The sequence below is a fragment of the Rattus norvegicus genome, chromosome 14, assembly GCF_036323735.1.
Source record: "Rattus norvegicus strain BN/NHsdMcwi chromosome 14, GRCr8, whole genome shotgun sequence".
Classification (NCBI taxonomy): Eukaryota; Metazoa; Chordata; class Mammalia; order Rodentia; family Muridae; genus Rattus; species Rattus norvegicus.
In genome coordinates, this window is record NC_086032.1 from 62,056,969 (window position 1) to 62,082,116 (window position 25,148).

Sequence of the window (25,148 nt, forward strand, 5' to 3'; positions counted from 1 at the left end):
CTTACGCTTGACACCCGGCTTCTCTATACTTCTGTGACATTCTGAAGGTGACACCCATATATCATGGTTTGGTACTTGGCCCGCCAGCCCCACGGTGCTGCCCGTTTGTCACTGGTTCAACAGAGCGTGTTTAGGCCAGATCTCAACAGTCCCCGTGATGGGGAATAAATGAAGCTGGTTCCAGGCTAAGGAGGAAGGTCAGGGAAGAGCTCAGGAGACAGAGGACAGGTATTAGAATCTGACCTCTGTGACCATGTGGACACCTCTGAAAAGCTTATATATTCTGGGGTGATGCTCAGACTAAATGAAACAGTATTACCAGCTGGCTTTAAGAACTGTAACATGAGTATGTCTTCCACAAGAAAGTCATTGTTCCCACTGATGAATGGAGGACCCTGTGTAACACAAACCACAACAGTGAATTCTCATGGCCTGGGAGATGCTATAGGTCATGTTAGTGTCTTATACGGATATAAAGCATCAGAAGCACCCAGCTGGTCCATTTCGAACCTGGAACAGGGACTCAGGCAGGCTGGCTTTAAAGCCTGTGGTCTGCAGGTCCAAATGCACGTGTATAAAATCAGCAATCCCAGAAAAGTCTCCCATCTGAGTGTGAAGCAGACCTGACCCTGCTTAGCTTCTGAGGTCAGGCTTGAACAGGTGCACTCAGGATGGTATGGCTGCAGACCCAAGCTTGGAAAATGGAGATGCTTTGGCTTTGGTAAGGAAATCCTTGGACCTTACTTACGCCCATGCCCCAAATGAATGTCATCAAATAACCACGTGCCGCCTGTGCGCCTGGCCGGGCCTGCCTCCAGATCCACAGCTGTGGTCACTCACTCACTGACAACCACGATGTTGCTACAGCTCTATCCTCTACGTCCTAAGTGGAGCCTGAAAGCCTATCGGTTGTTATGGTTTCCAAATTGAGGCCTAGACCTTCTCTTTCCAGGCGCCAAATCAACAGAAATTATTTGAATCTTCTCCATATGCCAGTGTGTTTATCTAATACAGATCCATTCTGTGCTGGCCACATGCCAACCTGTGTGCTCGGTGCTCAGTGGAGGGACATATGGAAGCGTGAGTCACATCCCTGGCCTCAGAGGCCTCATACACTGGAGGAGAAGACAGGGCAGGAGTGGGATAGGGCAGAGACACCTGTCCACCGGAGTTGGGGCTGGACACTGGAGAAGGAGGTGTGGTTCAGGCATCGTTTCTGCCCACCAGGATCTGGCAGTGTAGAATGGGATACATTCTGTGTGTGTGCGTCTGCGACTGGATGCTTCCTCGCCTCTCCTTTCCCAGACAGCAATGCTGTCTGTTTTCCCAGTGCTGTTGAATTCTAGCTAAGCTCTCTCTGGGTCGTAAGCAGGAAGCCTTCCTCTCAGGGAAGACTGGTGCCTGGAGCAGGGAGCTCTTTTTAATGTAGTGCACACAGAAGGGCCTTCCAAGGAAATGGGCATTCTGGGCGAAAAGGTGACGATGTGCATTGGCTGGGCAGGTCACCCAAGGTACCACGTGCAATGATGGTGCCTGAACGAGGGTTATGGCGGCCACATGCATCTCATTTGGCATCCCCTGACAGTGGAGCCTTGACTTTGACTCCCTATTTGTCTTCTGTCACTGTATTCAAAGGCTGCTCACCAAGCACCCACTCTGCTGGTGTATGCCATTGGTCTCCCTTAAGAACTTTCGGTGCTGCTCAGACTAGCATATGGTGCTGCAGTCTTTGTGCAAGAAGTTGTGTGATTAAGCTGACTAGAATACTGGATTAGCTAGCAAGGATACCGGAAACATTTCTACCCTAGAAACGGGAATATCTGGATTCAGGGATGTGCTGCAGTTCTGTGAGACTTTGTATAAGTCAACTACTCTGGGCCTGGTTACTTCCTTCAAAATAACTGGGATAGATGAGCCTGGGTTCCATTAGTCTGCAGTTTCTTATTCTTCTTGGGGTCCAAAGTTATCATGTTCCCAATCTAATTCTTCCAAGTGCCCTTCTGTGTTGTCCTTCCTCTTCCTCACTAATTAAATGGTGTAATGGCATTGTCTTAGTTAAAGCTTCTATAGCACCATGACTAAAAGCAAGGTGGGGAGGAAAGGTTTGTTTGACTTACACTTCCACACTGCTGTTCATCATCAGAGAAAGCCAGGACAGGAACTCAGCCGGGTCAGGAGCCTGCAGGCAGGAGCGGATACAAAAGCCATGGAGGAGTGACCTCACTGACTTGTTCCTCATGGCTTGCTCAGCCAGCTTTCTTAAAGAACTCAGGACCACCAGCCCAAGGAGGGCACCGCCCACAATAGGCTGGGCCCTTCCCTGTTGATCACTAATTAAGAAAAAGCCGGATCTTATGGAGGCACGTTTGTGTGTTTGTTTGTTTTTTGTTTTGGGGGGAGTGAATCGAGACAGGGTTTCCTTGTGTAGTCCTGACTGTCCCAGAACTTGCTCTGTAGAAAAGACTGACCTCAAACTCAGAGATCCACCTTCGGCCTCCCGAGTGCTGGGATTAAAGGTGTTGGCAGCACCACCAGGCCAGAGGCATTAGGTTCCCTCCTCTTAGGTGACTTTAGCTCGTGTCAAGTTGGCATAAACTAGCCAGCGCAGGCATACTCGTTGAAAACATTCTCATCCTTACTTTTGCTTTGGTTTCATTAAATGAGTAAGTTAGAGTCCAGTAGACACTTGGATAGAATTCAACCTTTACTTGGATTTCCACTTTTATCGGAGATCCTGTAAACTGTAGGGCTAAGCACACACGGTGTCTTTCCCATTACCATGCAGGAAGTTAGGAGTAATTTTACTTTCTCAGAGTAGAACCAAACTGCATACTAGAAAGTATAGTATGGGGGTTGGGGATTTAGCTCAGTGGTAGAGCACTTGCCTAGGAAGCGCAAGGCCCTGGGTTCAGTCCCCAGCTCCGAAAAAAAGAACCCCCCCCAAAAAAAGAAAGTATAGTATGGTGGTCAGAGGCTCAGTCTGCTTGCGTGGGTTCGAATCCTGCCTCCCATATTGCCATACCATACAGTTCTGGGAGTCTGAGGTGTATGGGAATGTCAGTGGCTCCCCTGTGGGGTTGGGTGTGGTGATGTGGGTGCTGGCCCATGATCACACTGTATGTTGCTCACCACCTCCAGTTCTTATCGAGCCAACTAAACAGAGTGATATCCCTATTCCTGCAAAGAAAGTCCTCTGCACGGTCACATCATGCAACCCCATTAGTCTTATCTAAGTTGAGGAGGATCCACTGGGGCATTGGGAGAGTGGAAGGGGTCCATGATTATGGATAAATCTGGAGCAACAGAGATTTTCAGTTGTCTCCCCTCAGGGACCCTTTTCTTCTCCACACACCAACCCACCATTTCCCTCACACAGTCCTCTAGATGCCCAAGCTAGGTGCTTTTTGCAACAAGAACTCCAAAGCCTGTTTCTATACATAGAGGATGAGCCATCTTTTCTGGAAATCTCACATTTGCTAGAAGGAAATTTGTCAGCTTCTGCCTCAGACGCAGGCAACTGATTTCTCAGGATCCTAGCTCCTTTTCAGCACACTCTCAAACTGAGTCAGAAGCCCCAGTGTCACCACTGGGGAACCTGAGCCAAGAACCATTGATTGATAAACCGATAACATGTTTTATCTGGGTGTCAGATTAGATAACCCCAGAGGAAAGCACCCAGGGTTGGCCAAATTCATCCAACCTGCTTCACAGCTTCTCCCCCAGCATATGTGAGTGGTCGGGACACAGTTCTTGCCACAATCAATGGAGGTGATTGATGGCTGATGAAGCAGAAAATTGGGGCTCATTGCTGTTCCATATACATGAGCAAGATGATGGAGATGATGATGATGATGATGATGATGATGATGATGATGATGGAGATGGAGATGATGATGGTGGTGATGGAGATGGTGATGATGGAGATGATGATGATGGTGTTGGTGATGATGATGATAACAATGGTATCTTGAAATACTGTGGAGCCTAGAACCACTTAAGACTGTGGAGTTTTTGTTTTGTTTTGTTTTGGTTTTTTTTTAAAGGTTCAGGGTTTATATGTAAGCATTTTATATTGAATGCTGGAGTTTCTGTGTGATGCTTGTGAGGATTCGGGGTTTATTTTTCTCATAATCATTGCTGTTTATCAATGTTTAGGGTCAAGGAGTTAAAAAGAACAGACGGCTTGCCTTAGAGCTCATGAAGAAAGCTGCTTCCAAGGTAACCCATGCATATTGTCAGGAGGAAACAGCTTCTCACACACCCACGCTCTCAGAAAGCTGTGCAAGCAAATGGCCAGTTTTCTTCCACAGAGCTGAGGTGGAAGCGAGATGGGGAGGGGTCCCCCAGCCCAGCGACTAGTCATTTCTAAGTTATAACACACACTTACTCTTGCTACAATGAGGACAGCACCATTCAAAGCCTGAATGTGCCTTGCCACCAATAGAACCCCGGCTGACTTTGTTTGAAGGCTAAAATTATAATCGCAAGTAACCAGCAGTGCGACTCCTTGGCATTGAATGAGGAGAAAGGCCATTGAATCAGGAAAACCCAAGCCTAATTTCCTGGAAAGTTAACCCTCTTCTGGCCACTTCCCATCCACTTCTTGTGCTTCTTCCATGGGCTGTTTACCAACATCAGAGCTTCATGAGTTATTGTGCCTCTCTCGCTGTTTATATTTCAGCCAGCGGTTCCAATGGAGCCCTGAAGGCTGAAATAGCCCTTGAATAAAGACACATACAGGTGCGCACATGCACACGCATGCACACACGCTTGTCCTCACACACATGCACCTGTGTACAAATATGCAGATGAGTAGATTCATGGAAGCCACTCTGATACTTTTCGGTCCCTGGCTCGTCCTTTCTTCCCAAGGCTTCTGAAACTAACGACACTAAGTTCGTTTCTTGGGGAGAGCTCGGGGCATCCTGCCCCTTAGACTAGGAAGCTGAAGCAGGAAGTAAGAGATTCAGAAGGCGGGGTTGGGGATTTAGCTCAGTGGTAGAGCACTTGCCTAGCAAGCGCAAGGCCCTGGGTTCGGTCCCCAGCTCTGTAAAAAAAGAAAGAGAGAGAGAGAGAGAGAGAGAGAGAGAGAGGGAGAGAGGGAGAGAGAGACTCAGAAGGCTTTTCTATCTAGGTGCTAGCAGTGCACACGATCCTGTGTGTTACGTGCGTACCTGCTACTGACCTAAGCCAAGGGATGCACAGAAATAGACATAGCAGCTCAATGATGGTCACTGCATTTACTGTGTCCAGGGCATCCTCAGGTGAAGTCCTGTGAGGCTTGTTGGGGCAGATGTATCTCTTTAGTCCTCCACACAGTGGTGAATCCCCCTTTAGCCTGCCTTACTTCAGATTACAAAGCAGACCACAAAGAGTCCGTGTCCTTAAGTGATGTGTGGCTCTCTCTCTTTCATTCAGCAAGGATTCACTAAGAGCCCAGCATTTCACAGAGACTAGAAGGGAAGGTTGCCTACAACAGTTTTGGAACTCGCAGGCACACAGGGGGCAGATCTGGTGATCCAGCTACAGAGATGCTCAGAACAAGGGTTGAGTACAAAGTTGAGTACTCTCCAAGTAAGCCACGAGAAGCCATTTGGATGCCTCCTTAGTATACACATGTCCCCCAAAATATTTATTACCATTTTATACACTGCCTTAGTCTATTGCTTCTTTAGACAGAGTGTGAAGCACTTACAGGGAGTTTACATTGTCCAGGCTTAAAAGAATTCGCCTGTGGGTATCACAGTGCTGACTATGCTCAGTTGATGCCCTGAGTCTGGGTATCTCGGTGACCTGCAGGTATGACCCTCCACCTTAAGGGTGTAGGGTTGTGTTTTGCTCCTGCATTCAAAATGTAGCTTCTGTTCATACTATTCATGGCACTTAAGTGTCTACCCTGTGCTGGGCATAAAAACCAAGATGCCAGTCCTTCCCTGATGAGAGGGGAGGCTGAACTATATGCTTTCACAATGAAACTCTGTCCTCACAAGTCCACAGACACAGGGCACTGTTGGTCCCACTCCCCATTCTTTTGGTCAGGCAAGAAGTGAGAAATGAGAGCTCAGTTTGTACCCAGACATCTTATGGCAGAGCAGGAGTTTCTCTCAGGATCATTCTTGTCCTGTAAGATACCCAAGCGCTCACAATTTAAGCATCTAAACTCAGTAAGAAGGATGCTAACACAGACTGACATAAACCGCTCCTTCCTTAGAGCCGACATTACCAGCTCAGTTTTGAAACCGTCCTCCTCATCCCCCCCACCCCTGCTGCTCCAGTCCCTGTCAGACCCTGAGTCCCATCAGAGCTGGGGATGCCAACTGATCTCAGAGCACCAAGGCTGCTCTGCGATGCAAGTGGATAGTCACAGCTGCTGCCCTTGGAGACTCGCTGGTGTTTAGGGCAGAAAAATCAACAGATGGGCAGGCGGGTCACCTAGAAACCATCCCAAGCCAGCTCAGGAGTCAAACTCAAATATCCTGCCACAACCCATTTCTCATAAATGTGAAGGGCACGCTGGGTCCGGCTGGGTGAGGAGAGGCATCTGCAGGTCTATTACATAAGAGCCCATAGGCGTGGAGTGATGATTTGGGGACCAGCATCACTACTGAGCTGGAAGGCAGAAAACCCAGCAGCAGCCGGGCAGAATCCGCCTGGGAAGTCTCTTAGGCGGGCTCATGCTGTCTAGCAGCTAGCTTTCTTTAATGCCATCTGCCCCTCGAAAAAGAGAAAGGGGAAGATTTGGGAAGAATGCTGCCACAGCAACGCCTCCAGATGCCTTTAGATTCCGTTACAATGATGATGATGATGGTGATGATGATGATGATAATAATAATTTCCCTCTTGTTCTAAAATTTAGGGATTGCATCAGGCTGTCAATGGCCTGGGATGGTATTACCACAAATTCAGGAAAAATTATGCCAAAGCAGCAAAGTACTGGTTAAAAGCTGAAGAAATGGGAAACCCAGATGCATCTTACAATCTTGGGGTCCTATATTTGGACGGCATTTTCCCAGGACTTCCTGGGAGGAATCTGGTGAGTGAAACTGAGAAAGTTCTGTATCAGGTCAATGGCTGGCCAGGAATGATTGTGGATGGGATGCTGAGTGCCCAGCCTGGACTAGGCGTGGCCGGGGTTGGGGGAGGGTATAAGAGGAGGCCCTGAGGTGTGGGCCTGCCCTCAAGGATCTGGGGGTGTAGTGAAGAAGGCGTGAGGGCCTTGAGGAAAAGACATCTTAGGCCACATGGGAGGTGATCTAAGTACTTCCAGGGGCAAAACCATGGAAGGCCAGAGCAGCCATAAAGTTCTTGTAGAGGAAGAAAGGTTACATGAAGGACAGAAAGGAAAATGATCTACTATTGGAAAAAAGAATTGAGGTCTTAGGTAGACCAGGCTGACTTCAAACTTATTTGATCAAATATCCTGAACCTCCTTCCTCTGCCCCTCAAGGGCTAGGATTACAAGTGTGCATGCCACCATGTTTGTCTTCAGAAGCTACATTTTACAGTTGAAGACAAACACAAAAGAGGTTTGGAGAGAATAAGGCCACAGAGATTGTCAGAAAGTGTGCTGGGAAGCCCATGCCTTAAAAAACAAAAGTTCACCACCTTCTGAAAATAATGGTGATCAGTGGGAGTCAGTGTACACACACACACACACACACACACACACACACTCACATACACACTCTCACACACATATATACACATCCACACACGTATACACACAAACATATACACACATATACAGATGGACATACACATACACACTCACATACACACACATACATACACATCCACACACATATACACACAAACATATACACACACATATACAGATGCACATACATACTCACATACACACTCAAACACACATACATACACATCCACACACAACTATATACCCACACATACTCAGATGCATACACACACACATATACACATATGCACACAGACACACATACATACATACACACATACACTCACACACATATACATACACATACACACACATACATAGATGCACACATACACACACATACATACACAGATGCACACACACATATACACATATGCACACAGACACATACATACACACATACACTCACACACATATACATACACATACACACATACACACACATACATAGATGCACACACACATACACACACACATACACAGATGCACACACATACATGGACACACACACATACACACATAGATACACACGCACACACACACACACACACACACACACACACATCCCAAACGATTGTTGTCTTTCCTCCCTCCACCCCTCCCCGACTGCACTAAAGCTGAAATTTTTATGCATTGCCAATGTCTGGTACCCCTCCTACACATCTGTGAGCGTGTATTTATTCCCCATTATGTTCTAATTCTCACTTTGCCGCTAGAAGTGGTTTTTGTGCATGAGCGTAAAGAAAGGTATTAAGCAAGGTTACGAAAGCAAACGCTTGAGTTGTCACCCGGTGTGACTCCTGTCACGCCCCTCCATGGAGCATGCAAGAGCTTTTGTGAGGACCCAGTGAGGCCGTAGTACATTCCTGGTTACATGGTGTCTTCTTTATTGGCTAAACTTAATCAATAGAATAGCTCTAGGAGACATCCTATATCCTGGGCCTCTGGGATGGGCTGTCTTTTTGGAACTATTTCTTGACCTGGTTTGCTTTAAAGAATCAGAAGACATAAGCCCGTGACAGCGCTGGCCTTAAGGTACCTCCTGCCCTTGGCTCTGCTGAAGCCAGTGTGGCCAGGAGGACTGTGCACTTATGAGAGGGACTCTTGCTCATCTCTCTTTACAGACACTAGCTGGCGAATACTTCCATAAAGCTGCACAAGGTGGGCACATCGAAGGGACATTGTGGTGTTCTCTTTACTATATCACCGGAAACCTGGAGACCTTCCCTAGAGATCCGGAGAAAGCTGTTGTGTAAGATTCTGTCAGATGTTGCCTTCCATTGAGAAGCCGTGTCCTCTGTTCACCTTGCCTAATAAAAGGGATCTCTTTCTTTTCCTCTTGCCCTCCCTCCCTCTCTCCCTCCTTCCATCCCTCCCTTCCTCCCTCCACCCTCCCACCCTCTCTCATTTCATTCCTCTTCCCACTTCCTTCCCCTTTCTGCTGATTTCTTTGTCTCTTCGCACCTTTTAAAAGTCAGTTTTTACCTTTATCAGTTACACGTGAGTGTAGATTTAAAAGAAATAAAACCAGCTAGGGCTGGAGAGAGGGTTCAGAGGTTAAGAGCACTTACAGCCCTTGCAGAAGACCCGAGTCCTTTACACACACACAGCAGCTCATAACCATAGGCCCTCTTTTGACATCCTCAGCTACCAGGCACACATGCGTTACCCAGACACACATGTGGGTGAAACCAATAAAATTAAAACCTACAATTCGTGTATAAAAGAAAACCAAATAGTTGATAGGAGAAGTATTTTAAATTTTTAATTTAAAAAATTCAGCAAGGCAAAACAAGCAACCCCTGCCTCCACCCTTCACCCCATTCCAGTTCCTGGTCCATAGAATAAGACCCTGACTATACTTATCCCTTCCTGGCCCCTACCTCTAGGCAGCGCGTCCTTACCACTGTTTTTAGTATTTTCCCTGCAGGCCTTGTGTAGGGATGCTTCCTGGGAAACAGAGACACGGTTTTCTCTGCTACCTTCCAGGATCCTTCCTGGTTTTGGTCCTGGTTAAAATAGTATCAGGGTTGAATTAATATTGCAAAGCCATGAGTCACACTATCCTAGCTTTTTCTTTCTTGTCTAAGTATCTTTCGAGGATGTATTATTGTTGTTTCCTATATATGTCTGTGTGCATCATTTTCTATATCATTTAAAAAAATAAACCTCTATTTATTTTTAGCCTTATTTTATTATTTTATGTGTCTGGGTGTTCTCCTCCACGTATATGTCTGTATATGATGTAGTATGCCTAGTGGCCAAGGAGACCAGGATGGGGGTTCGGCACCCTGGAACTGGAGTTATGGAAAGTCGTAAGCATGATGTGGAGGTTAGAAATGAAACCCAGGTCCCTGGAAGAGCAGTGGGTGCTCTTCACCGCTGAGCCGTCTTTCCATCATTTTCCAGATTCTTGATCAAATTCGTGTGTCCCTTAAATCCCGCCTTGGTTTGCCCAGATACACAGCGGTTTCTAGCAATTGATCTCTCAGCATTATCTTCCCGGAGTCTTTCTGGGGAACAGTGTGTGACCCTGCACTCCCATCTTCCCATCTGACAGTGCTCCCAGGCCGACCCGCCCTTTCCCAGTCCTCCTCTTGCCAGGGTTTTGCTGGCACAAATCCTGCAATAACTTCCCGAAGATAGGTGAGGAGGCTCATTTTCAAGCAGGACTCGCTCCTTTGTATTTTACGTGCATGTACACCTGTGTACTGTGTGAATGCAGTGCCCACAGTGGTCAAAAGAGGGCGTCAGATCCCCTGGAACTCGAGTTATAAACAATTGTGAGCCCTGTGTGGGCACAGACTCAGGGTCCTTCGCAAAATCAAAAAGTGCTCTTGACTACTGACCCGCCTCTCCAGCCACTAAGGAGGGTGACCCTAGCTTACCCAAAATGCCTTTTAAAGTCTGGCCCGCTGTGGCTCATGGATGGGATATGGGCTGCTGCCTGCTGGGCTGGGCTCTGCAAGCTCCTTGCATTTGTAACACGATACAAAGAAAACAAAGAAAGCCCGCCTGTGGCCTACAAAGTTAAGATATTTCACCCTTTGTAGGAAAAAGGAAACACCCCTCTGGCTACGTCTCACCTGTAGCCTGGCTCTCTAAAAGGATGTTTTCCTAAAGAGGTCTGGGATCAAATCCATCTTGACCTTGCCTTAGTGATAAAACTTAGGCTAATTTGAAGCCTTTTCTCATTGTTATGTAGGGTATCTGGGGTGAACATTGGCGCGGTGTAGATTTTCTTAGTACTCTTTTGTCTTTGATGATCAGACAGCATATTCTAGTGACCTCCGTCCTTGTGAAGCATTCTTGGTGAGCAGTGTATGAACAGTTCTGTTAGAAGCTTTCTTCTGTCTTTAAAACTCTGTTCAAAAGTCTGCACACAAAGTCTACACCAAAGTTGTTGATTACATTGTGCAGAGCTTCTGTATTCCTTCTGCTCTTCCTGCCCTGCTTGTTAAGCCATTTGCTGAAAGAAATGTGTTAGAATTCTCTCTGTATATAGACTTAACTTGTTTCTTTATATTTATAGACAATTTTATACTGTATATCTTGAATTTATATAATTGGATCACATAGATTTGTTTTGCTTTTTGAGTGAACTCTCATATAATTTTTTTTAATTCTTTATTTTATTTATGTACATGGGTACACTGTAACTGTCCTCAGACACACCAGAATGGGGCATCAGATCCCATTACACATTGTTGTGAGCCACCATGTGGTTGCTGGGAATTGAACTCAGGACCTCTGGAAGAGCAGTCGGTGCTCTTAACCTCTGAGCCACCTCTCCAGCCAGAATTCTTGTATAATTTTACAATGTTCTTTTTATCTTTGTTAGTGGGCATGGCCTTAGTCTTCATTTATTTTAATTTTTTCTCAGTCCTTTAATGTATCACTTTTTTTCTTTAATGTATAATTTTTTATAAGCAGCATAGAGTTGAGTTTTATATGAATGATTCCATCTGACAGCTTTAGAGTTTATTAATTTGGAGTAAACATTTTTTAATTTTTTACTTTTTAATTGGCATATTTAGCCCATTTACTTTTAATGCAGTTTGTAAATATACTTGGCTCTAAAATCTAAGAGCACTTATTGTTCTTGCCTACTACACTCCTGGGGACTCACAGGCATCTATAACTTTTAGAGAATCCAGTGCCTTCTCTTGACTTCCTTCAGAGAGTACCAGGCATGCACGTGATACACACACACACAAATACTCATACATACCAAATAAAATAAATAAACCTTTAAAATATACCATATTATTATTTTCTGTTTACCTTACCTGATTCCTTTTTCATCTTTTGTTTTGTTTTTCTTATCCTTCTTTTGTGTTAATTAATTGTTTTATAGTTTATTCTATTTTTCCCTTCTACTAACTCAAAGCTATTCATTTTTACACTTTTGATTTGGTTTGGCTTGGTTTGAGCTCGGCTTCTCTGTGTAGTTCTGGCTGTCCTGAAGCTCACTATGTAGACCAAACTGGCATCAAAACTCACAAAAATTCTCCTGCTACCTCCCAAGTGCTGGTACCACCACACCTGGCAAGACTTCATACTTTTTTTTTAGTGGTTTAAGTCTACAGATTACAACGTAGTAATTAATTGTTAATAACCCCTCTAGGGTACATTAGGGAGCAGATTAAAGAACACAGGAGCCTTGACCACTGTACCATATGTCAGTATTTTTTTTTTTTTTTTTTTTTGTGGTACCAGGGATTGAACCCAAGGCCTGACACGTATTAAGCCACTGCTGTACCTCTGGGCTGTACTGACGGGTCCAGTAATCTTAGTTTACTAGGAGAATTGTCGGAGATGTCTCTCTGTCAGTAGAATGCTCTAGCATGTGTGGTACATGTCTTTGTTTCCACAGCCAAGTGCTACTCAGCATTTATAAATGAGGACGTTGAACGAGAGCTCTCAAGATGTATTCTCTTTACCTTCTTAATATTCCGTTCTGCTTTGCTGCTTTATAAAAATTCAAACAAGAAAATATTCCCCAAGTGGGATTTATGACGATCGTATGAGGGAAGGTGATTGTTTAATCTGCTGCAGCCTGCAAGGTTCCCCTCTCTTTCCTTTCTTTTTCAGATGGGCAAAACATGTGGCTGAGAAAAACGGATACTTGGGACATGTCATTCGCAAAGGCCTCAATGCCTACCTGGAGGGTCTGTGGTAAGCTGGGGGCCCTCCCCAGAGTAAACTTCCCCACCCCTTCATGTTCAACCTGTCAACATAGTCTTAGAAGAAGGAACCTTAAAATGCAACCCAAAAAGCAATTTGCAGGGAAATCACAGCCTCCCAGTAATGATATTCAGAGTCACACAGACTGATTGGCTGTTGATTGGAAAACATTGCATTTCCATGTTTAATTATACACAAAAATTAGTTCTCTAGGGGGGAGTGTCCACATTCATCAAGTTGAGAAACTCGCAGACGCCAATTTCTCTTTCCCTCAAACCTGTTTTTCTTGGCTGTAGAGTTAGAAACTACAAGGCAGTCCTGGGTAAGACCTCTCTTTCCCCTACCAAGTGACTAGTAGCATACCCACTTGGTTGGTGGGAAGAAGAAAGGCCAGTGCGTCTCCTTCACAAATAGTTGGCCATACCTGGGAACCCAGGATTGTTGGATGTCACTCACTAACAGATGCCCCCTTTCTGAGCTTTGCATGGAGATGAGAAAACTTTTGCAACCCCATGACTGTTTGGAGATCTTATAAATCTGTGGGTGGGCAGCTTCCAAGCACCACCTGCCTCCTCCCCCCCATTTTGCTTTCTTCTGTGGAGCCTAGCACTCCATCTTTGCTCCCTTGGGCCACATTTTCTTGGCCGGCTTATTGCCTAAACGATCTGGGTATTTCCATAATAACGAAAATGGATATGCAAATCATCAGAAATCCCCTCGGTCCACTGCCTCAAAGACATTAGACCAGACCTAGAATAGATCACACTCTGATACGAACCTTAATTAAAAATAAAAGCATAGACCCAAAAGGATGCCATTTTCCCTTCTGGTCCATAGCTGAACCAACAGATCAGTGAGCAAGGACCTTAAATCAAAGCATGCTGGGAAATGAAGCTCTTGAAAAAGCACCACATACAAATGTTTGTTTTGTCATCCCGGAGCAGCTCATTATCTGTAGCTTCCCCTCTCGTGATCAGGAAGATGTTTCTTTAAATGAGAGAACTGTCCCCAACCATGAACATGCCTTGCCATGTCTGTGTTGTGTTATATCTTGTTTCCCAAGTGAAATTTACCTCATAAGAATCTCAACTCCCGGAGCTGGGAGTGGTGGTGCAGGCCTCTAGTCCCAGCACTGTGGAGAACCGAGACAGGAGCATCACAGCAAATTCAAAGCCAGCTGAATGTGCAGAGTGAGTTCCGGGTTAGCCAAGGCTACACTGCAAAACCCGGACTGCAAAACAAACAAACCAAACCTCCTCGAATCTAACTTTAACTTATTTCCCAACCTCCCTGACTCTGCTCCCAAGCTTCTGAGGGTGAACTAAGCACCCAGTTATCAAAGTGCTCCTTTGTGGTGTTTTCCTCAAAGAGGAACGTGTCTATGAACACATTCAGGCCTGCAGCACACCCTCAGATGACTGAGGACTGTCTCTCCATACAGAGGGTTTGCTGATGGTTTTGTTTTCTTGCCTGCTTTTGAATTAAACTTCACAAAACACTTCAGCTCACACATTTCAAAACTTGCCACAAAGGGTTGGAAGATTAGGGGCGTTGCACGGCTCGTTTTCTTTCTTAAAATCCAGCCGTAGCACGGGGTCCCCTACACATTACAGGTCGCAGGGGAAAAGAAGGGGACTCCTGCCCTCTGTGCGTTTCTGATTCACTCTCGTGGGCTGGAAGGTTGGCTGAGTTTAAGAGCACACACTGCTCCTCCGGAGGACCTGAGCTTGTCTCCCGGCACCCACATCAGGCATCTCACAACCAACTCCAGGGCAATATCGTACATTCCTGTGGCCTCTGTGGGCATCTCCACTCATGTGCACATTACTACACAGACAAACACATACACACAATTAAAAATATTAAAAATAAAAATTTTTTAAAACCTTAACTGTATGAAAAAATACTATCAAAGAATAAAAAATGCATTATTTAAAGAAAAGCAAAAGTTTAGCATAGTACCTAAATATAGGGTACCTTGCCACCAGCCACAAGGATGGCAAACGTCGTCTCTCAGCTGTTCACCGTCCTTCCTCTTCTACACTGTGTTTTCTCACGTGGCCCATGTTCAGTCTGACTCCAAGCCTCTGCCCTTATCATTTCTTCTACCCAGGCAGGAATCCTGCCCAGCTCCTCCCTGTTCTTGTTCATGGGGCACGCCTGCTCCTAGCTTGCTGGTTGTCACAGCCTGTATCCTAGTGCCCTGCATGTAGGGGCACCTGGGAAGCGTTCAGAAACTGCTAAATGAATTAACTAAGGAGAATGAAGGATGTTGGCAACGTCTTTGGAAATGTGGATGAAGAAATGATGCTACCTGGCTAGGGAGGCTTGGGGAAATCTTAGCGACAGAATTAGGGCGAACACAGCCCTGAAGGATGGATAGAAGGTCCTCTTAGTCATGCATGGAGCAGAGTTTCTAGCAAAGAAAACTACAGAAGCAGAAGTAAAGAAAAAAAAAGAGCAAGGTTGGAAAATTTAAGCCATTCCATTTGCAACAAGAACAACTCTTAAGAGATGTAAAGCCTAAGACACTCTGTTTGATGGGATTACGAGTGACAAAGTATCTACTTCTTACATAATTGATGACAAAAATAGAAAGGGGGATAGTTCAGAAACCCAGTTAAGGGAGCCAAGCTTGTGAACTGAAGATGTGGTTTGAATCTGTTGACTGGTTCTCCTTTGTTTACTTAATAGAGACCCACACAAAATAGTGTGTTATGTCAGCATGAGTTCAGAAGCTAACAGTAAAGGTCAACAAGGTCTACTCTATCTAAGAAAATGAGTGTGAATATAGGACCCAATCAGCCCTACGTCAGGGAGGTCCCACTCATGGAAACACAGAGATGGAGATTGATGCAATAAACAAGAGGTTTATTAATACCAGTACACTGGGGTGACCCTGCAATTGGGACAGAGGTGACCCCGAAGAACAAAGGCCCACACCATTTATACTGTTTCGGGGTGCAGGCTTTAGGTTACAGCATGAGTTGGTTATTTCTCATTGATGGGGCCTATTACCTTTTGAATTCATTGGTGGCCGCCTATTGTCCTTTGAATTCATTGGAGGCCCTTGGTGGGGAAATAGCTTTGGCACGCAGACTGGTGGTGACAGAGGGGGTGGTGAAGGATCCCTGCTAAGGGCGGTCAGCTCATTTCCTGGAGCACGGTGTTATCCCAAATTCCACCTCGTGTTTACCTAGGGCAGCCTTTGTCCTTAAGTTTGAATCGTACATGAACCAGGGGTAGGGTACATGCCTTGGATCCTAGCACTGAGGAGCCTGAGACAGAAGGTTCTCAGGTTCAAAGTCAGTCCGGGCTGTGTAGTCAGTTCAAGGGCAGCCTGGGCAACTGAGTGAAATCTTTCATCAAGGAAGAAAGGAAGGAGGGAGGAAGGGAGAGATGGCTGAGTGTGACAGCAATCCCAGCAGGCAGTGGGTAGAGGCAGGGAGATCTCTGTAAGTGCCAGGCCAGCCAGGGTTATATGGGGAAGGAGGGAAGACAGGATAGGAAGGGAAGGAAAGGTGAGGAGGCAGTGCTCTGATCCTATGATGCATGTCCCTCCCAGACTGAACAGCAGCAGCTCCACCCTACGACCTGGAAGTACATACCCCTTGGCTGGATCTTCTTATGCACCCACCTCTTGTTTGCTTTTAGACTCTTCTGTCCATGGATGTTTGTATGCAGTGGGTTTAGTTTGGCCTACTTCCGACCTTAATATTACTAAGATCATTATATAGTCTTCCACCGCTTTTCCAAGAGGGCATGTCTCTACAGTTCGATTCCTGCCTCTAGATAGCACTGTGGCGCATCCACAGCTGTCACTCACCAAGGCTGTCTTGTTAATGCATGTTTGTCTTTCCTTTTTGTTGTCTTGAAACCCCGTGTGGCTTGAAACTTGCCAGTGGGGTCCCTGCACCTCTGCAGAGGTATCCGTTACCTGTCCAGCCTCACATAGCAATGCTACTTGCCTCCCCAAATGGTTTCCCTTTGCTGTCCTGCCCTCATCTACGCGTCTCTGTTCCCCCTCGCCCTTGCCAGTATGGCTGATGCAATCAGTCTGGATTTGAGGCCTCAGTCTGACAGGAAAAAATATCATCTATCTCCTTCACAGTGGGAGGATCTTTGTCAAAATATATTTGGAGCAAAGTGCTTCTAAGGTTTCCTGCTCTCCCAGCTTCCCAGCCCTCCCCACAGGTAAACAGGAAATAGACAGTGTTTGCCCCAACCCCCGACTGTGAGATGCCTTCTATTTTGCTGTAATAGAACTAAGGCATCCATCAATGTCCCCAGCCTCTGGATGTTATTTCCAAATTGCCTGTGTCAGTTTGATGTGCTTGTGGCTTTTTCTGTTGTTCTAAGATTTATGTGGGATTCTCCAAGAGAAGACTGTGATGGAGAAACAGGCTTTGCTGCAGTGGCACAACTCGGAAGATAATGTTGTCATGCCCGAGGCGGTCCTCGGACACTGGAAGGAGTTAGCAAGGATGGGCCAGCTGTCATGTTCCATTTCTGTCCGCTTTATTTGTGTTGTTTTATCTTTGAGTTTGACTGCCCTTTGTCATCAATGTACCCCACAAACTTAGCCCTAGAGGTTAGCCAGTACACGGTTGCCTTGCTCCTGGCAGAGAAGCACGCCAAGCTGAAGAATTCCACCGGAGACTCTAAGTGTTGGGTTTTTGGTTTGGTTTATTATTACTATTATTTCCCCTTCATCTTGTCTGAGCTGCTTCAGGCATTAGCACAAAAGAGCACAGAGGAAATAGTATAATTGTTGGAGAAGCCACTCAGAGATGCTCAAGCCCGTCATTCACAGCAGGTGTTCAAATAAGCCGTTATGAAGATGCATCATCAGGAAAGTGCTAAGAACTCTTTATGCCAGTCTGAGGCGAGAGGATAGAAACTGTCTCAGTCCATTGTCTGTGAATCCCTTCTTGTTCGTGCCCACCGCTCTCTCTGTCACAGTGACTGTCCCGGAAGAGTTGTGCTTTGATGCATGGGAATTCTAGTTGCCCTTTTCAATCTTGAGGGACTTCAACGGAAGAACAGGGGAGCTTTGAAGTCTGCCTTTTGGATTCTGAAGAGGAGCAAAAGCTTGTCTCAGAGTGCAGGAGTAGAGATATCTGTAAATAATGCTTCCACATGATGTCGGTTGAGATTGTCAACTGAGTGCTGGGAGGTTACATGTAGAAAGGTCTGTGTGTGTGTGTGTGTGTGTGTGTGTGTGTGTGTGTGTGTGTGTGTGTGTGTGTGTGTGTGTGTGTTATGTGGAGGTCAGAGGTGGAAATGAGGTGCTTCTTCTACTGATCTCTTGTTCTCCGCCTTATTTCTTGGGTTCTGCTGACCGAACCTGGAGTTCTTCATCTCACCTGGGCTGTCTGCCCAGCAAGTCCCTGAGATCTGCCTGTATTCGTTCTCTCCCACCCCAATCCTCACAAGCTCTAGGGTTACAAACACATACTGTCATGCCTGGCTTTTTAGGTAGACACAGGGAATCTGAACTCAGGTCCTAATGAGTGCACAGCTAGCCCTTTCCTCACTGAGCTGTCTCCTCAGCCCTTCCAACATTTTAGTAAGTGGAGAAGGTTAGCCTGGAGTGACTCATCCCTTACACAGGCATCAGGTGATTGGTTCTGCTGGAGGGAAGATGAGGTGAATTCTGTTGAGCACCTATATTGCCTAGATGCTTTTAGACATCTCATTTTGATGGATTTCAGTTCTTCCTTGATGGAAATGCTTCAGAGTCCTGTAAACTTCCCTCTTGGTTTATTTATATAATAATTGGACAACAGAAGTCTCCTTTCTCCCCCATCACCAAGGTAACCTGAGAGATGAGGTACTATTAGAAGCCTTCTTCTAGGTCTGCTCTTATGTAGAATGTCAATCTTAAGCTCACCTCTCACTCAGTTCTCACAACCGGCTGAAGTTTCTCTTGCACAAGAGAAGCTCATAACATTATGTTTTAATGTCAACCACATTCCATCTCTTCATGGCCCAGATCTTGACCTTGGATTGAAAATCAATATCATGTCCTTCCCTTGTGCTACTGCTGCTGCTACTGCTCCTTCCTCCTCCTCCTCCTCCTTCCTCCTCCTCCTCACCTTCTTCTTTCTCTTCTTCCTTCCTTCTTCCTCCTTCCCCCTCTTCCTCCTCACCTTCTTTCTCTTCTTCCTTCCTTCTTCCTCCTTCCCCCTCTTCCTCCTCACCTTCTTCTTTCTCTTCTTCCTTCCTTCTTCCTCCTTCCTCCTCTTCCTCCTCCTCTTTCTCCTTCTCTCCCTCCTTCCTCCTCTTTCTTCTGTAGTCCTAGCTGTCTTGGAGCTCCTCATGTAGACCAAACTGGCTTCAAACTCAGATATCCTCCAGCCTCTGTCTCCTCCAGAGTGCTGGGACTAAAGGCGTGTGGTACCTCACCAGGTTCTTGTGCCTTTTGGGTGGAAACCAAGGCATGAGTACAACCCAAGTGTCTCTGAAGCAATTTGAGATGTTGAGAGGGCTAAGGTTGTAACTGAGTTGGTAGAGTGCTTGCCTAGCATACTAAAGCCCTGGCCTTGGGCCCCAGCACCAGTGGCGGGGATACAGCCCTGTAATTTCAGTACTTGGGAAGTGAAAAAAGGAGACAAGGTCACCCTCAGCTACAGAATAAGTTCAGGCCAGCCTGGTGTACAGATACATAAAACCCTATCTTAAAACGAAGACAGACAGACAGACAGACAGACAGACAGACAGACAGACAGACAATATGTAAGAATAGAACCTTGTTACTGAAGGAGGTAGCTTTCTGCTGAGTTCCACTGACATGATATGCTCTCTGGGGGCAGCTCTGTTCTGGGGAATCTGATACCAAAGCATCGTGTTGCGGCCTTTGTGGTATTTGCCATCCAGTTGCCTGCTTGTTTCTTGTCTTTGCAGGGGACACTGCTTAGCTGACCTTGTCTCTCTTTAGCATGAGTCACAGCTAATAGGTCTGCTCTCTTGGGTCTCTTATAGCTAAGAATTAACTCCTTGTTTAGTCACAGGGCCCATGGCCCACATGTGTCTGATTGAAGTTCTAACCACCCTAATTTGACCTCCTAACACCTCTTTGTCCCAAGACATGATGACCCAAAGCTGTGTCACAGACATGACTTTAGTCTGCTTACCTGGCTTTGTCTCACCCATACTCTCCCCTCCCCCATCCACTTCCATAGTAGAGCTAAAATGAAGGAAGTGTCACCAATACCAACAGCTCTGAGTGAAGAATAAGCTTCTGAAACAACTACTTATGATTCATTTTTACTCATAAATTGGGTCATATACATAATTAAGGAAGCAGGTAATTAAAAAGAAAAAAATGAAAATTACATGCACTCTCACCAACTGAGATAGATAAGGAGAGATAATTTAGTGTTGGGCAGAAGAGTTTTGTCTTCTGTGTGTGCATTTGCATGTGTGCATGAGTGCAAACACATGCTTTCTGGTTATTGTTATTTTTTGTTTTTTGCAACCCAGACCTTTGTGTTTGGTAGTCAAGCACTGTAACAATTGAGCTTCAAGCCCAGACCCCAGGTTTGTTTGTTTTTTAAGGCAAGGTCTCATATCACTCAGACTGGCCTTTAACATATTGGGTAACCAAGAATGACCTTGAACTATGAATCCCCACCCCCACCTTCTGCCTTGCAAGTGCTGAGATTATGGGCAGGCACCAGCCACCATCTTGTGCTGTTCTGAATGGCCACATCTGAAAGCAGCTACACATGGAGTATCTGTACCACTCACTAGTTGTTAGATGTTTGTTTCCTGTTTTCTTTCTTATGGTTTATATGAGCAGCCCTCCCACAAACTCCATGACTATGAAGTCCTTGTACATAGCTCTGCTTTTTCCCTTTAGAGTAAACCCCACGGGTGAGGTGTATAGGTGGTATATGTGACCATGTGGTACATATATTACTGATGCTTTTTGGGTTGGCATGACGACCTCATCCTCCAGAGCCATTGGGTTCATTGCCCTCCCTCTCCCAGTGGATGTAGGACCACTGATGTAGGATGTATAGCCCCAGGCCTTGTGACAATCCCCTGCAGAAATCCTAGAAAGTTATTTACTGTGTTCACCATCTATTTTCTTGTGTATTTTGACAACGCTCAAGCACTTGTAAACCTGCCTACTTTTGTCAAACTTCTAATGCACAACAAAAGCCCAGATTAATTAAGCTTGTTAGAACTCTAAGCCCCAGAAAACCTTTCAGGCTGTAAAGCTCTGGGATTTTTCTCAATACCACTCATCCTAAATGATGAAGGAAGGCTTCAGGGACCTAGGACCTGAAGAAAGTCCCCAGCCAGCATGGCCACATGCCTTTTCAACCAGTAGAGGTAGCTGTTGCATCAAGCAGCTCCCGGCCTTATCTGTTCCTTCAGCTTTTAAGAGAAAATAAATCAGTGCAGGCAGTATTTTTAACAACAGTATTTATTTAAAGGGGGAAAAAAACTCATGATTTTGTGGTTTTAAAAAACTGCTTATTTTGTGCCCTCTTATGTCTGAATATAAAGCTCTTTGAGTATTAGTAAGAGCCACTATATGAAATTTATTATTAATCATCTATTTTTAGGCACGAGGCTTTGCTGTATTATGTTTTAGCAGCAGAAACTGGAATTGAAGTGTCACAGACAAATTTAGCACACATCTGCGAGGAGCGGCCAGTAAGTAATGTAATCTATTCTTCTCTCAGTAGAAGCTATGAGGTTAAAGATAATGAATTGAGTTTTACCGGGGCCAAATTAGTCACTGGGCCGAAATATTAGTGAATTAACTTTCTCTCTCCTTTGCCTCCTAGGACCTGGCTGGGAGATACTTGGGCGTTAATTGTGTTTGGCGATACTATAATTTCTCTGTTTTTCAAATCGATGCTCCTTCATTTGGTATGTATAGAAAAACAGGTGCTAAACTGGAGGGTTGGGGGAGGTTTTAGTAACAGGGACCATCTAACAGTTTGACACAGAGTGTGATATTTCTAAACAATTAGGGGAGAAAGTGAAAAATGTCTGCTATTAAGGTCATGGCTAAACTGCTGTCAACCCCCTGCTGTGTACTTCCTGCAAACTGACAACTTCTTCCAAACCAAGACATTTGCTGTTATGATGTGGTTCCCTGGCCTAGTCCTTTGTCTTTGTGCTCACAGAGGGGCTCCTGGACTCTCCACTCTGGTCTCTGGGTAGAGGGCAGCTTCCAGGAGCTACTGTGCCCAGACTCCATTGCTCAGGACATTTGGGTGAATGTCTACCAATTGGAGGCATTGTTGGAAGATTGCGTCTCGGGAGGAGGGGAGAACCTCAGGTTCACCCCCATCTTGTTCTTTGCCCTTAGCTTCTGGCAGTAGCCCTCAGTGTTCTAGCCTCCCCCGTGCATCTCTGTTATCTTTGGTCTCAGCTCACAGAGGACCATGATGCCCTGACAGCATCACAACTGTCTTTTGATACTATCCTCTTGTACCCTAAAGATGACATCTGCTTCCTAAATGCTGCTCTCTGAATCATCTCCTATTTCCCATTCACCCCTATGCTCTTCCAACACCAGCACCCACGAATTCCACATGGTGAATGTCCCCTGTGCAGCCTTCAGAGATGGATCCTGCATTTCCCTTTTAACATTGAGTTATAGCTATACATCTAGGAAGATGAACTACATGGCTGAGAGAAAGTCAAAAGATGCAGGACAGGCAGCACAGCACTGCAGCTGTGACACGGTGTCAGAGGCAACCTCAATGGATGGGTTATAAGTCTGCTGATGGAGATTCTCCCAGCGGATCTGTTCAGGGAGCCAATAGGGAAATACCGCATGGCTACAGATGGAGGCACTCTGGGCATAAGACTTCCACCAAGGAAAACATAAAAATGTTCGTTCTACTTTCCTTGTTGCTGTGACAGAAACACCCCAGTTGAAAGCAACTTGGGGAAGGAAGTATTTATTTGGCATATATTTCCAGGTCACATGGCATCAATGAGGTAAGTTGTTGTGGGAGCTGGCTTGCTGGTTTGTTCCCTGGTATTCTCATCTGTAGGCTTATGGACTGCCTAGGGATGGTGTCACCCACAGTGGACCCAACACCCCTGAACCAATTATTGATTGACCTAGGCAATTTATCAGCTGAGATTTTCCTTTCAGATGACTTTAGGTTGTGGCAATTTTACAATTAGAGGTTGACATTTAAAGCTAGAACAGTGATTTACAAGCCTGTATAAACATATTATAATAGGAAATATCAGTGATTTAACATGTTGGTCTAAAACAGGGGTGTCCACTTGTGACCCAAGAGAGTATAAAATAGAGCCAAATCAGAATCAAACTTTTTAAAAATGATATGACCTTTTGGGGTTTGTTTGTTTTATTCTTCTTTGTTTGTTTGAGACAGTGTCTCACTATGCAATTCTGGCCAGTTTTGGAACTCACTCTGTAGACCAGGCTGGTCTCAAACTCACAGAGATCTTCCTGTTTCTGCCTCCCAAGTGCTGGGTTAAAGTGTGTACCACCACACCAATCCACTATTGTGGATGTTTTTGCAAAATTTTTGTAACTTGATTGCATGGTTCTAGATTCTGAGATCTTAGATGATAATGTCATATCACAATATAACCCCAAATAAGTGTATATGCTCTCGCAGCCTATGAGAAACAGATTAGATACCCCTGGAAATAAAACCATCCGACAAATAGATACATGGTTGTGTTCTACAGCATATTTGAAAATGGGAGACCTTTACTACTATGGCCACCAAAACCAGTCCCAAGATCTGGAGCTGTCTGTGCAGATGTACGCCCAAGCAGCCCTGGATGGAGACTCCCAGGTAAGCATCAGTAACTGTCTCTCGAGGCCCTGGACCTACCAGCCTGTTCTGTGGCTTCAGGAGCATGACTGGATGTCATCTGTCCTCCTTGCCACACACCCTTCCCACAGTTCTATGATGAATCTTGAACAGAGTATTGACTGTGTTCCCCCAGGCCAATCTCACACCAATCCTGCACAGCTGAAATTTTCACACTGTTTTTTCACCCAGACATAGGTCAAAGTAATAAATTTCCCAAAGCCAAATAACAGATTATAAGCAAAATAGCCAAGGCCACATCTCTGCTGGAAACCTACAGTATTTCTACCATGTTCCATAATACTAACTCACGGGGTAGAAACTCCTCAAGACCCTAGAAGCACACAGGAGGAAGTGGCTTGCTCATACACTGAGCCAAGACTTAAGTGATGGGACATGATCCCCTGGGACCTTTTTTGGAACCTTATCTTTGTAAATTTCAGGTTTAAAGAAAGCTTATACGAAGAACCCAGAGAGTCCACCGTGCATCCAGCTTCCCTAATGTTTACCTCTTACAGGCACAGTTCCCGTTGACTGAAGACATTAACAGAGGGCAGTAGCATTACCTAACTCCAGTCTTGATTTACGTTTCCCCTGTTTCCCACAGTATCCCTTTTCTGTTCTAGAATCTCAAGCAGGATCCCACATGACATGAAGATGTTGTCTTTCTTTCCAATCTCCAAGCTGTGACAATTCCTCGGTCCTGTGTCTTCATGACCTTGAGTTTCTGAAGACTCCGGGTAGATAGTTTGTAGGACAGCCCTCTCTTTGGGTCTGTTTCTTGTTTTCTAATGATTCTATTGAGGTTATGTTTGTGGGACAAGAATAACATGGAAAGTACTTAGTGCACCCAGGAGGCAGAGGCAGGAGGGTTGTGCGTTTTAAACCAGCTTAGGCTACACAGGAAGGTCTTGTCTTGGTGGAAGGCACTGCAGAAGTTAATACCCTAAGCATGGTATCAGGAATGCATACAGTCAGAATGCCTTATCAGTGGCAAACTTATTTTAGCTATCTGGTGTGACAAAATACCGTAACCAAAAGCAATTTAAGGGAGAAAGGGTTTTGGCTTTCCTCTATGTGACAAGAAGGAAGGGAGGCATGCTGGGGAAATAGGAGTTGGCTTATTACACTCTGAAGGCAGAAAGTGAACAGGAAGGGAGCCTGGGCTGTAGAGTATGAAGACCAGTTCCCCTGGCCCACTTCCTCCAGTGGGCCTACAACCTTTCCGAACAGCTCTACCAGTTGGTGTTCAAGGACATGACCCTGTGGGAACATTTCACATTGAATTCACAGCAGGTGATTTCTGTAAAGTTAATATTTTGTATTTCTAACTCATAAATATCTCAGAGAGATAGCTGAAAACTATTCAAGGATTTTGCTTACCTTCAATTTTTCCTAAGAAATTTAGGAGATCTTGTGTGCCACAATTACTAACA

At 45.4% G+C, this 25,148-nt stretch overlaps 1 protein-coding gene across 2 annotated transcripts in view; it reads left to right on the top strand.

Moving 5' to 3' along the window:
- The window catches only part of Sel1l3 (SEL1L family member 3), a 107,193-nt gene that overhangs the window by 68,619 nt on the left and 13,426 nt on the right, over positions 1-25,148 (top strand). For both annotated transcript variants that reach the window (NM_001427327.1, XM_006251033.5), the window contains exons 14-20: positions 4,156-4,218; positions 6,857-7,033; positions 8,821-8,948; positions 12,791-12,874; positions 21,463-21,553; positions 21,688-21,772; positions 23,585-23,694. In NM_001427327.1, the coding sequence (NP_001414256.1) occupies positions 4,156-4,218; positions 6,857-7,033; positions 8,821-8,948; positions 12,791-12,874; positions 21,463-21,553; positions 21,688-21,772; positions 23,585-23,694 (738 nt within the window). The remainder of the gene's footprint in view (positions 1-4,155; positions 4,219-6,856; positions 7,034-8,820; positions 8,949-12,790; positions 12,875-21,462; positions 21,554-21,687; positions 21,773-23,584; positions 23,695-25,148) is intronic.